The following is a 13,303-nucleotide window of genomic DNA, read 5'->3' as shown; positions in this document are numbered from 1 at the left end:
TGCCACTTCTGAAGCCAGACTTGCCCTGGCAGTTAGTAGAGCTCTGCTGAGACTCTGCACAGCTCATAGCAAACCTCTGCCAGTCACACTGACCTTGCACTTCCAGCCCAATCCTTCTATAGCGAGAGCTGCACTGGATGTAAGGGAGCCCATACTCTGAGTTCTCTGCTTTTCTAGCACAAGCATTTAAGAAGCCTCCAGGAATTAAGCAGAGAATAAATAAGTGACCAATATGAAAATTTCATAACAAGTCCTGCACAGAGATGACTGTAGTCTTCTAGACTCATGGCAAACTTGCTAGCAAAGCTAACAAAAATATTCATCCCACACTTGAACAGATTAACACCAGCCACATAAAGCGACAGCAACATTATCATATACTATATCAAATACTAAGGAAGAGGACAAACTCCAGAAAACCTCTATCTCAGCTTTAGCATTTAGCTACTCTTCCTTGATTCTCCACCATGCCTACAATGGATGCCAAGGGAAGGTACAGATCTATCAAGCCTAAGAATACTGAGCATATTGCCATTAAGTAAATGCAATCAAGTTTTCCATGTTTTCACTGGGATTTAATGCTTGCTGTACAACAAAGATGTTCACTTTTATTTTGCTAATGCCATTCAGCCATATGATTAACAACGTTAAGAAAGCGATTTTTTTTAAAGATAAATAAAATTATGTGATTATTTGTGATTATGTGATTATTAATTTGTGATTATTTGATTATTTGGAGGTTCAGTTGTCCTGGGTTACTTTTCCTAAGCTGCAGTAATTCTATCAGATCCTTTCTGGAGAAAAGGGGGAGAGGTTTTTTTCTCTTCTCCAGTTAAACACAAACCCGCAGATAGATGAATAGCTTTATGTAGATTGTTTGAGCTTAAATACTGTGCAAGTTCTTCACAGCCAGTGTTGTCAGTTTTCTGCATTAGAGCTCAGATCTAACTACAATTTTGATAAGAAAGTAACAGGTCATCTTGGCATAGAGCTGCTTTACTATGGATGCACCAGCTTCCCAGTCTTATTTACTCTCCAATTTAAGGACACAGTGTGAATTACTCCTCTGAAATCCTCCTTCTTCTCCTGCTCCCCAGGACGTTCTTGCAAGAACAAGTTACACAGGGCTAAGTTAAGCACCATTTCCTCAACTGACCTCAACAAATACTTATCTCAATGTTCTGGTCCTTTCCTTTTCTTTTCTGGCCCTCCTCCCTCCCCTCATTAAATATTATATATCTACAATCAGATACTTACCTTGAGAAAAGGAACTAAATATGGTTGTGGAGATGACTTCAGCTCTATGTAGAGTTTTTTTGTAAATTCTTCTGGTTCAATTTTTGCTTCCTGAGAGAAAAGGATAATTACAACAGTAAGTTATAACTATGGATCTACCATAAATTTTTTCAACCTGTATAAAAAAAAGTCATGGAAATATACATTATCATGGTCTTGTTCCATCTCAGTACTCCAATGCTTTTTTCCTCCTGTATTTTTAAACAAAAAGTTTTAGGCTAGAATGATGCTTTAATTTAGATATAGTATTATCAAATTAAATTACTGTCTTCAACTACAGGCCATTAGCACACTTACAAATAGTTGTTGAAACAACCCTTCGCTGAAGTGAACCGACAGAAGCAAGTTTATGAGGAGCACTGATCCTTCTGAGAATCTCATTTTTATGCAGAGATTTAAAATCCACTAAGAGCACTTTTTTCTTGTAAAGGCAGTTTGTCTGCATCAAAATCCATTGAAAAAGAACGAAGGCAAACCACAATTCAGTAGCTTTTGTAAGACAGTTCTAATGTAAGGCACACATAGCGTAAAGTAGAACAATTTAACGTCTTCTTTGAAAAGCAGGAGAAACTGAACATCTGAACATCACTTCTGCATACAACTATGGTAATGGTTCTCTGGCTCACAGAGTACAGTCTCCTTTCTTAATGCTTTCAACTCTGCTCCAACACAAACACCTGTCTCAAGGGTATGAGAATATTAGGAGCTGCAGCAGACTTCTGAGACTCCCCTCACTCCCTGCTTCACTGCCACCTCCAGTAACAGGGTCATGGTAACAAGTAGACTCAGACACTGCTGCTCTTTCTCATGTTCTCAGGTGAGATCGGGCCACAGAGTCACAAAGAACATTACCTCCTCCAAGAAGCTACAGACACACAAGAAAGAGAGACCAGACCCCAGCATCAGTCTCCGTCTCTTCAGAGAAATTATTCCTCACACACCTTCTCCTGTTTCCAGGAGCTACATGACCAGGGCAAGTTTTTTTAAGGACTGTATATTCACAGACAAACAGAACTTACAGCAGCTCTCCTATTTAGTCACTTGGTCTGCTGCCTGGTAGGTGTCACTGAGCTGTGAATACAGGTCACTGAGGTCGCACAGATACAAAATGTGTGATTTGGTACACTACATCTCAGTGCAGACAAGATGCCTGACACCCACTTTATGAGATGCTGCCTTAAGAACCGTTTTACTTCACAGTTGCTGTTTAGTTGTTTCCCTCATACATATGAAACATTCATTTGTTTTGCATTTAAATCAGACACATACTGAAGGTCTGAGAACATCATTTTTAGAATACTACAAAAAGCAAACAAGTGCACAGTAAATGATGTATTCATGTCTGGCAACAACTGTTCTTAAAAAAAAAATAAAGTACCGTAAGCATAAGAAATAATGATTCTAGTATTTTCCTACAGAAGCAAGGTGTGTAATCCAGCAGGAACACAGAGGCAGAGGAATAAAATTTTTGCGAGGCTGCATCTTCTGCTCTCTAAAATTATACCTCTGGCTACACCATGCTTTACTACACTGAAGAGTCCTTTGGTACCACTAGTAAAGCTGCCCCCAGCCTTCTGCTGTGGTGGAACAACAAAACAGCAGCAGCGGTCAAATGCCAAGACAAGAAGTGGCAGGAGAAATCGTTACCAAGAAAACCCAGCTGTGCTGGGGTACAGCATGAAGCATACGGAAGCCACCTGCAAGGACAGACACAAGTTGGCAGCCACCACATTATTTTCTCCATTCTGTTTTCTAAAGATAATGTCATGCTCGTTACAGCGGAGTTCATCAACCTGTAAGTCTGTTCTGTCTTGGAGTAAGGTAATAGTATGAATTTAGCACTGCAGTACACCTTCCATGGTAATAATCTTGCTATTGAGGACTCAAAACTACACTGATGTGTAAAAAAAAAAAAAAAAAAGCAGCTCAGACTCAGAAGCTATGTTAACACAATCAGCTGCTCCTGCTGTCAGCTACCTGCATGCATAAAATGAAACAGGAACATGAAGGGACAAAAATACAGCATAGGAGCCAGTTAAAATCAGATTTATAATGTAAGACTTAATGACATACTCAGCCACAAATAAAACTCTTCAGTTGTTTAAAAAAAAAAACCCATAAGGAATGAAACTATGATGAAGTCTGTATCAAAATTTATACAAAAATTAGGCAGACTTTGTTAAAAAAACGTCTCACCAATAGATCTTGCACCAGGTTCTTCACATTCTGCCCCATCTCAGGGGCTTGAGGTCCACTAGATGCCAGCTTTATTAGGGTAGCAAGAAAATTCTTGCATTTCTTCACATTCTCTAGCATCTCCTAGTGCAGAAATAAAGAGAAGACTGTTAGATGTTGCATTGGCTCTCCACCCTCTGATGAATATAGTGAATGTTAATTTTTAATTAAAAACTTTTTTTTTTCCTTACTGTAGAAGCACTAGCCTGTGCTACTGTTGTGCCCTCTGCTTTCACAGAGACTGTGTTTTGGGAGATAGCTTGCGCAGGTGGTCCTGTAACTGGAAGTTTTACAGGTGTTCCAGTACTCGAAGGCTTTACAGCAGTAACTGTAGTAGCACTAGCTGTTGCAGCTGCTGTCTGAAAAGAAAAATTAACACTTGTTAACCAAAGACTAACGTGACAAACATACTGTATTCCACACTACTATTTAAAATGTAAATAAACAATTTTTGTCTTTGTCTTTAAAGTTTGGATTCATTTGCTTTGAAAGACTCAATTTAACACAGTGACAGAACCCCTACAGCTATAATTCTGTTCTTAAATCAAGAGCAGAGAAAAGAAACGACAAAGGCTCACCCAGACTGAAGCACTGCCTGCCACTTCAAGTGAAGAGAGAAATGCAAATCTTGAAGAAATCAATATATTAACTTTACCACGCTCCTACAATCTAAGACTAACAGATTTTGGACAACACTAAGCCTGATGCTACTACTCTGAAGTTAAATACAATCATAAATGATTACCTATCTTTCTTCGCCTGCAGCCCCTCTCCCATTTGCAAGATCCCTTACCCTTCCTATCACACACACAGTAGGCAAAAGATGTTGTGTCCACCTTGGAAGGATGTATTGCCAGCAGAAGCAGCCAGATGACTAAATGCACCTAACAAGTTCATTTTGCCTTTTCTTTCCGAGCAGCAATTTGGATCTCTCTCCTCTGCCCAGACACAAACTCTCACAAAATTCAGTTATTTTTGAGATTCTTTTTTTTAAAGATCTCAGAATTTATCAACAAATTCAGAAGCTCCAGTAACAAGAGACTAACGAAGGTTCAGGAAAAAATAAGGAATTCAGGAGTTACCTCTCTCCTTCACCAACACGGCTAAATAATAGTTTCCAGAGAAAACCTACAAAACTTAAGTATTTCTACTCCCCACTGTAAAAAAAAAACCCACAGTACCACACCATAAGTGAAACACATCAAAAGCCACCCCAACACAGTTCTTCTGATACAACAGAATACAGGATGAGTAAAGACTTTGTCGTTATGAAAAACACTACTTTTGATTTCTCGACTTGAAAACCAAAAGGGCAGATTGAACTTGCAAGTTCTAGAAAAGCAAGAGTTTCAGGTTAGTATTTGAAACCTCCAAACATCAAGAGAAAGGAAAAGTCTGGTTTTGCAGGCCAAATTCTAGGTTCACATTGATACAACATAATTGCTCTCATTTACCCTTAAAACACCACAGTCTAATCCAATACTTGCTAATTGCATTAATGATAAGACAGTAACACAAGAGCCTGACTGACGCTACTGTAGATAAAAACTAATCATAGTATCTACATATGTCTGTCCAGATATCAAGTAGAATATGAAAGGGCTTTTAAGTCTTTCAGGATAGAGAAAATTAATGAATAAGCATTTAGAGCTAAAGCAAAACATTGGAACTTTTGTCATTTATAAGTTTTTTTTTTCCTGGGTGGGTCCATTCCCCACCCCCCTCCAAGCAGCTGCCAGCTTGACATGACAGGAGCAGGCAGCTACCAGAAAGCTTTCCAGCTTAGACTCCCACTGTTGGTAACACTTTAATAGCTCTCTGCAGGATCTTTGCCACCACCACTGCCTCTTCCAAGGATAAGGCTCAACAGCTCTAAGACCACAGGGAGGCAAACTGGGCATGAGAATCCCTCAAACAGATGGATGGGAGGAAGGCAGAAGGGGACAGAGTACAGATCTGTCAAGCTGCAGTGCCCTGGGCTTTTAAAAGTTGAAAACGTGAGGTTCACAGGACCTGATCTCTTGCAAATTCCAGCATGTTTACACATCAAGACCAGAACAGCATTTTATCAGCTGAGGGAGATAACAACAGGAAGTCTGCTGGACCCTTTCCCCAGGAAGACGAATATATGGGAATTAACTTCTGTTACCTGCCCTCAACCTTTTTCACTACTGACAATTCTCATTCTCACTTCCAGCAACAGAGAAACGGTTGTCACCAGAAAAAATTGCATTAATTCTGCATATTTTTAAGTCATTTCAAGAGAAGAATTGCTCTGCATCTAAATGAAAGTGCCACAGCATGCTGCTAATTAGATACTTTGCAGCTTCATAAAGGTGAAAAATAAAAATATGCAGGTATTTTGTCTCACCTCAAGATCTTAAAACATTCAGGAATGTCCAAAACTTGAAATAGTTTTGCAGATTAGGAGAATAATCCTGGAGTTTCGTAACAAGAGAGTTTTGTAGAGTGTTCCATGCTGTACTTCTCACAAGATTGGAGGTGAACAAACAGGCCAAGGATTATTTTTTCTCCACTGTCTCCCCTTTTTTGTGATGGCATCATGCTTCCACACCAACACTCCTCTCCTGTGACCTCAAAAAATCCTGTCAAGGCTAACATCAGCAAGTTTTTAAGACTGATGAATGAACTGCTGCCAAGGAAATCAGATCCAAGGACTCTTCCTTTCTTTTCCCAGATGGTTCCTTCAACTTTATGAACAGATTCCCTTGTCATCAGTCTTCTCTTGCCCACTCCAGGGTGAGGAGTGAAGTGGTCCTGTGATGGCAGGATGCATTCACATTGCACCCAGTTACTCTTTAGTGTATGAGGAGCCTGTACAGAAGGCTTTGCAATCCTCTGCAAAATAGAGAGGTGCCAAGGAACCCACTCCAAACAACACAGTGATATTGATTTTTCCCAGTTCCCATTCCTGCTGTTTAAATCCAGCATGGAGTTTGATTTTTTTTTTTTTAAATATGACTTACAAAAAATACTCCATGTCTGCCTCTTCAAACACCTCAGAAGAACAGAATTCTTTACATCAAAACTGAACTAAGAAAGTACAGAGAACCAAATCAAAGACAGATTTAAGTATAGGAAGATAATAGCATGATGAATCTCAGTGTTTATACACATGAGAGTGAGGATGCAGTCTGCTTTATCCATCAGATGGAAGAGACCTTTGCCTTTATCTCTTCTCTCCATTACAAGGGTAGTACAGTAGTGCTTTTATATCGTAAAGATGGCTATGCAGAGATCACAAGCACGACTTGCAAGCTAGTATACCAAAATACAAGTGGGCAAGGAATATCTGTTACTGTTCTCAGACCCACGCTAAAGAAAACAGAAAATGTATTGAGAGGCCTCTGGGTTTTCCCCTTTAGCTTCAACATCACCTATCTGTAGTAAGAAGGAAGAGAAGAAAGATCACAGACAGAGCTGCAAGTAGTTTTCAGTTGCTGATACAGAAGAAGAGCAGGACAAATTCATAAGTCAGACCATTAGTTACTACTGTCAACCAACATAACTCCAATTCTTGAAAGACCCTCAAGGTCAAGAATACACATCCAGAATGACTTTTTTGGATGACTGATCCTACTCTTTTACTGAGTACTTGGTCAACCAATACAGTCCAGTCTCCTTTAAGCTCTTGCTCACAAAAGACATGTACAAGCCAGACTTCTCCCCTGTTTCCCTTCAGAAGTATGAGAACTGAAGATTTGAGCAGTAGAAAGAAGTTGCTTTCTTTTCATTGCACATGCTTATTTAGAAATCTGGTACCCAAGAACAGAGAATTAACTGCATCCAGGAGATGTGTCATACTTTACAGGTGATAAGGACTTGTTCAGAAGAGTCCTACAACCTTTTTCTATAGAAAAAGCAAAATAAGACCTAAGAAATAGGACAAAAACATTACCTAAAAGTAATAAGGCATTTCCAACCACTATCTATTAAGTCTTATCTATAGCATCTGTCTGCCAAACTCAATTAGAGGTCTTCAGCTATACCCTTCCTTCCATTTTTAATATGGGAAAAGAAAGGTACACATGAAAAATATTGGACTAGTGCAGACAGCTCATTTTCCCCCTCTGCAACATCTCAGGTATACATTTTCTTCTAAGGAATTGAGGAATCACAACAGTAGAGAGCATTAGGAATTCTCTATCTCCTGGAAAAAACTTCACCTAGAACCTGAAGAAGCTCTGTCACACAGTAAAAAGCACTGGAAATGGCTTCTCCGAACTATTTATATATCCATTGTTCACGTGCTTTCTACTGTACTGAGATGATGATCTGACACACACTGGTAGAAACATAATTAAATTATGCCTATTTAAAAAAACATTCAGGAAAGAATTTGTGAGGACAAAAGTTACCAAGCTTATTGAAAACCAGATTAGAGTTAGAAATAACAAGATTATATCCTTATTTTCTCTTTGTCATGTCATTCTTATTCCACCACACTATAAAGCTTGCCACCTACCTGTATTACAGTAGGTGGCTTAACAGTAGAAGCCACAGCATTTGTTTTTTGAGATAATGTTTTCACAGGAGTAGCTGCTACTTTCTTCAGTAACTGGGTGCCAGCGTTCTTAATAAAAATAAAAAAATCATTGTCAGACAAGTCAATGACAAAACAGACACTGAAGTTAGTACCTGCTCTTCTTTGCTTAAACCACGACACCTACTTTTACAGTAACAATACAGGCATCATTCACATATTCCATACAGTTTAAATACTGTTTAACAAAGCTATTTGTCTACCAGCTTAATACTCAAGAGCAGATTCAGAGACATTTAGACACAATGCCTAACCAGAATGAAATGGTTAAAGGATAAGCATGTTGACAAGAAATGTGCAGATTATTGTTTTTGCATACGCTCCTACTCTCACATGCTGACCACATTACAAGAGACGGAAGCAAAAAGACAGCAGAGCTTAGAGAAGGAGGAACATCCAGTGGACATGGGACAAGCCTTCACCTTCACTCAGCTTCAGAGAATTATCTCACCAGAGGATGGCAAGGTGGCAGTTACTAGTAGTAACCATTTAGGTAAGTTAAAGGTTTTGTTTTAGATTGGGGGTTTTCATATTTCTTTATATCATCATTTTCAGAGAGGAACTCCTTAATTTGAACTATACCATAAGTAACAGCTAGCAGTTTTTTCAAACTGAGACAGTAAAGTACCTAGTGAAGTTAATGTGCAAAACCAAACACCATTATGCTGTTTCAAAAGCATCCAAATGCTTATTTAACCCTCCACAACTTACTGGCAAACCCTGTTTAACAATACAACATACTGCTATGTCAAAGTAAAGCTATAAGAGAAGTCACCTGTACTGCACATATTCTGATTGCAGGTGTGCTGGTCGGTACAGATGGTCTCACTCCTGTGTTATTTTGTGGCTGGTTCTGTGCTCGTGCTATTGCTTGTTGAGATACTAGCATTAGCTGACCATTACTGCTTCTGATAAGAACAGCTCCTGTGTGAGAAAAACATGCAGACTGTTAGAAATTAAGCAGTATTATGGCTTTCCCATGCTTCCCTGGAAGAAATAAGTAGACAACACTAATAGGACAGTGTAATATTTAGTTCCTTACTCCAAGCAACACCTGCAAATAAATGTGAGAGCTAAGCTTTCATCAGCTTTACTCTGCATTTATGGCAGAAAACAATTCCTAAAGTCAAGAGAAAAACCTAACTAGACAGCCGCATAGAAACACTATATGCATACAAGATGCAAACTGCAGAACAGTTAATTTGAGTAAAAAAGATAGTTTGGACATTAGACACTCCATACACACACTTTAGGATTACTTTAACAGTAACTTCTTTAAGAAGTTCTTCAACCTGAAAAATTCATCACCACTATCACACTTGGCTGTCTCTATACATTTTCACTTTCTGAATGCTTAGGCACGTGCTTACAGGTGAAGATGTGTTTTAGAGAAAACCTGCAATAGGAACTGAAGCCTGACTAATACCAGTTCACCTGCCTATATTCAAGACCAACCCACTCAAGTCAGAGGGCAGTGGTCTCCAATGAAAACCAAGGCTACTCAGATCCTTGAAGCTGTCCCTCTGTCAAAGGTCTATCCAGAAGCATTGAAATGCATGTCTTTAATAAAAAAAGCTTACAGCCAAATAGTGAGATTCCAATAAGGAAAAAGTGAAAAAAAAGAGACACACTGTTCTGGCTTGTTTCCTTGCTTTTTTGTTTTCCTTTCAAACACACAAGCAAAGACTGCCCATCACAATTCAACTGCTTCCACTTTTCTCCTACCTCATCAGCTATAAAGACAAACAATTAAACAGTTAACAAATAGTTTTTTTACAATATCTGTCAAATGAATATCAGTCAGATGCCACACCACAGTCCCAACTTCCCCACATTTGGAAACCATTCAGCTACCAAAGCCTTTTCCTCCTCTTCCCTATCTCCCAAGTATTACACTCCGGAAAATCCAGAAGTTTCATCAGAGTTGGGTACAAAATGCCAGCTGGATCCCTGGTCTGAACAGCTTCAGATCCTTCAAGTGAGCTACAGAGCATCCTACCTTTGCTGATATCTCACTTCCTTTACCTTCACCTCCTTAACCTTCAACGGCAGCTGCTGTAGGGTCCACCATGAAAACAACCATCCTCAAACACCTCAATTAATTTGCAGTGAAGTTATCCAATATTTGAAGAATCATGGATCTTCTATGGACACTTATAATCTTTTCTAGTGTAGAACAAGACTGTATAATTTTTTTAAATACCTGGTTAGTCTGGAAGCTGTCAAAACATTCTTGTACAATATAGCCTAAAATGCTGCTTCTGACCAAATTTAAATGAATACAACAGAAAAAGCCACAAGCTCTATGAGCTGGGTTTTGTTGTTTAGTTTAAAAATAAATAAATAAAACTATAACCACATGCTTAGAAACAGCTTTTCATCCTCCACATCTACATGTGCAAGAGGATATTGCAAAACAACATAAAACCTAGTATAAAATTCTGCAATGTCAACATATTGCCATGTACATAGGCACACACAAACTGAGACTGCAAGGGTAGCAGCATATAGATGATTCCCTCCTTTATCAAGCAGCCTTTGCTAGATGGGGCAGATGCACAAGACAGTTTGCATAGCCAGAAAAATACTGTTCCTCCATCTGGCAACTCAGCTTTCTCCTCCTTCACCAATGTCTTGACTATAATTATATTTATGTACAGATGGATCTTTTAATTTAATCAATGAATATCCTGAATCACAGCAAATGTATCAGATTTCTGCTTTTCTTTTCGTGCCATCTTATTTAGACAGTGATTCATGGTACACAATTTATCATCAATCAGTAAAGGGCTTCTTCCTTGTTCATATCACATGGTTGTGCTTATGCTTTAGGGGAAGAGAAATATGACAATATCACACATTTTAATAGCAATAGCATTTCTCTCTGCTCTGGGTCTACATTCAGGATAGCAGAAGTGTTGCTACTGAAGGTTTTAAAAGGCTTGCTTAAAAATGTCATTGCTAGCTCTACTCTGAGAGGGTACATTTAAATTTATCATTTGCTTGCTTTAGAGATTTGGATTGCATTAAGTGTTTGTTTGCATGTACTTGAGTATTTTGTCACTACTCATTGCATTTGGTTTTTAAGCCAAACTGTCAAAACAAAATTTCTACTTCTCTGAATCCTACAGTATACCAGAAACAGTACTGTCACCAGGCAATTCAATTATAGGGTTGGGGGGGGGGGGGGGAGGTTGCAGTACTTTTCTGAAGTTTCAGGTAGCACTTGCTAGCCATAGAAGGGTATCCCATCCTCTAGTCACTTGAATGAGGAGACTATCCAGCAGACTCCACTTGACAGGAAATTAAGCAACACAGCTAGCAAGCGTATGCAAATACAATACAGTGTATATGCAAATGCATGAATATCTCAAGAAAAATTAAACAAAAAGCAGCATCAGAAATACTAACAAGTCCCGGTAGCCCCTTTCATTTGACCATGACCACAATGCACCCCAGAAGAACAGTATCCCAAAACATAAATCAGCTTTCCACCTAGCAACTAGATTAATCAATACAAGGACAATCATACCTCATCAGAACACTGTGAAACAATTTTAGGCTTTTTCCTGGTGACAGCATTCACAGAAGTTACCTAAAGCCACTCTGCTCATCATAGCCTTGACTAGACTATGACACTAAGATGATGCCTGTTTACTTCCATACAAGTTATGCTAAGAATCTGTTCCATTTGGAACAAACATTTTCCTGTATTTTTCCATCTGGCAGGTTCAGTATAGTGGTAGCCTTTTCACGGCAGTAGCCTTTCAAAACAGTTAGCAAAATTAGAACTCCAAACCAAATATTATGGTTAATCTACTAACTACTGCTTTCACAGGCTGAATACTATTACACGCCTGATGCTTGCACAAATAAAGCTGAAACAAATCTGAAACAACTGTCATAGCTATAGATCCATACCATGAAGAGCCGCAAGACATCACTTTAAACACAAAACACAGTTCTGGACAGTTACAACATCATGTGAAGTGACAAGTAAACTGACACATGGATCACCTGAGACAGTTTGAAAGCTATTGAGAACAATTTCTCTTTTTTTTAAGTCCTGGTTGTTGCTATTACTTACACTTTTCCACAACTTAAAAATATCACTCTTTTAACATTCCCTTTCTGCCTTGAAATAAAACCCCACACTTCGGTCAATAGTGCAGACTCCAAGACGAGACACAGGAAGTGTCCTCTGCCAGAAGAAAAGGTTCCGTGGTACTCAAAACCAATGCCTGATGTCTCATACACTGCTTACAGCTGCACAAGTGTGGAATGAGCGAACAGCAGGTGACAGTGATCTTCAAGTTCTCAATAGAAAGGTCACATAACAGACTTGCACAGCTACCAAGATGTTACCATCAGAAATGAAAAGACACTAAGTGCAAGAAACCACATTCTTCAGTTGGGATGAAAAAAAAATCTTATCAAAAGCTGTTTTCACATTCACTAGAAAGTAAATTTTCACAAATTAAATGTGAAAACTGATCAGGTCCTGCAATTGTTACAACTCCACAGCAAAATGGGGAGGATGATGACTTCTGAACAGCTGAAGCAGTGAAATTTCAGCTACCATCACTCAGCATATCATTTAAAACCAGGAAAGATTACCTGCAAACTTTGACCAAAATATCAGCAACTGCAGTTACTGAACAGCAATCAGGGATTTTCACACTGCCAAAGGTACTCTCTTTTGGGCAGCACTTCCAAAAAAGCACTGTTTACAGGATACACAGTTTGATAGTTTTACTGAAGTTGTTTCAGGGAAGAGGAAAAGACTCTCTCACCACTTTGATAGTAAAACTAAAGTGCAGTCCCTTTGGGGCTAAGAAGACTGATCCTATTTTCAGATCACAAACAGAAAAATTAACTTACCAGCAGGGATTAGTTCCTACATGCTTTGCTGGAGGACTTGGGTGCTTCTCACAGGCTAACAAACAGTTCTTTTTACAATGAACTGAGACTTCTGTTTCTATATATTTTGCCTGTCCTGCCAAAAATATAATTTAGAAAGTGTTTTCTTTTTCTTGACTACCACAAAATGCAGTTAAAATAAAACAACTTTTTTCAACCCCTGCACACCTTCTTTTGGCTGAAAACCTGCAGGAAGGTTGGAAGGGAAGGAACTAAAGCAATTTCAGCTTGCTCCAAAGCTACACAGAAGTAGCAACATTTCCGTTCTCACCTTGAGGAGGTGTCAGC

General features: G+C 38.9%; 1 protein-coding gene across 1 annotated transcript in view; it reads right to left on the bottom strand.

The window, feature by feature from the left end:
• TAF4B (TATA-box binding protein associated factor 4b) overlaps positions 1–13,303 on the bottom strand; it is a 77,490-nt gene that overhangs the window by 51,363 nt on the left and 12,824 nt on the right. The window contains exons 2-6 of the mRNA XM_061995533.1: positions 8,871–9,019; positions 8,018–8,125; positions 3,723–3,890; positions 3,493–3,615; positions 1,258–1,347 (exon numbers count right to left, since the gene is read on the bottom strand). Coding sequence (XP_061851517.1) covers positions 1,258–1,347; positions 3,493–3,615; positions 3,723–3,890; positions 8,018–8,125; positions 8,871–9,019 — 638 coding nt within the window. The remainder of the gene's footprint in view (positions 1–1,257; positions 1,348–3,492; positions 3,616–3,722; positions 3,891–8,017; positions 8,126–8,870; positions 9,020–13,303) is intronic.

Source organism: Colius striatus, chromosome 4 (assembly GCF_028858725.1).
Source record: "Colius striatus isolate bColStr4 chromosome 4, bColStr4.1.hap1, whole genome shotgun sequence".
NCBI classification, from domain to species: domain Eukaryota; kingdom Metazoa; phylum Chordata; class Aves; order Coliiformes; family Coliidae; genus Colius; species Colius striatus.
Note: the sequence above shows the minus strand (reverse complement) of the source record. Positions and strands in the feature narration are given on the sequence as shown.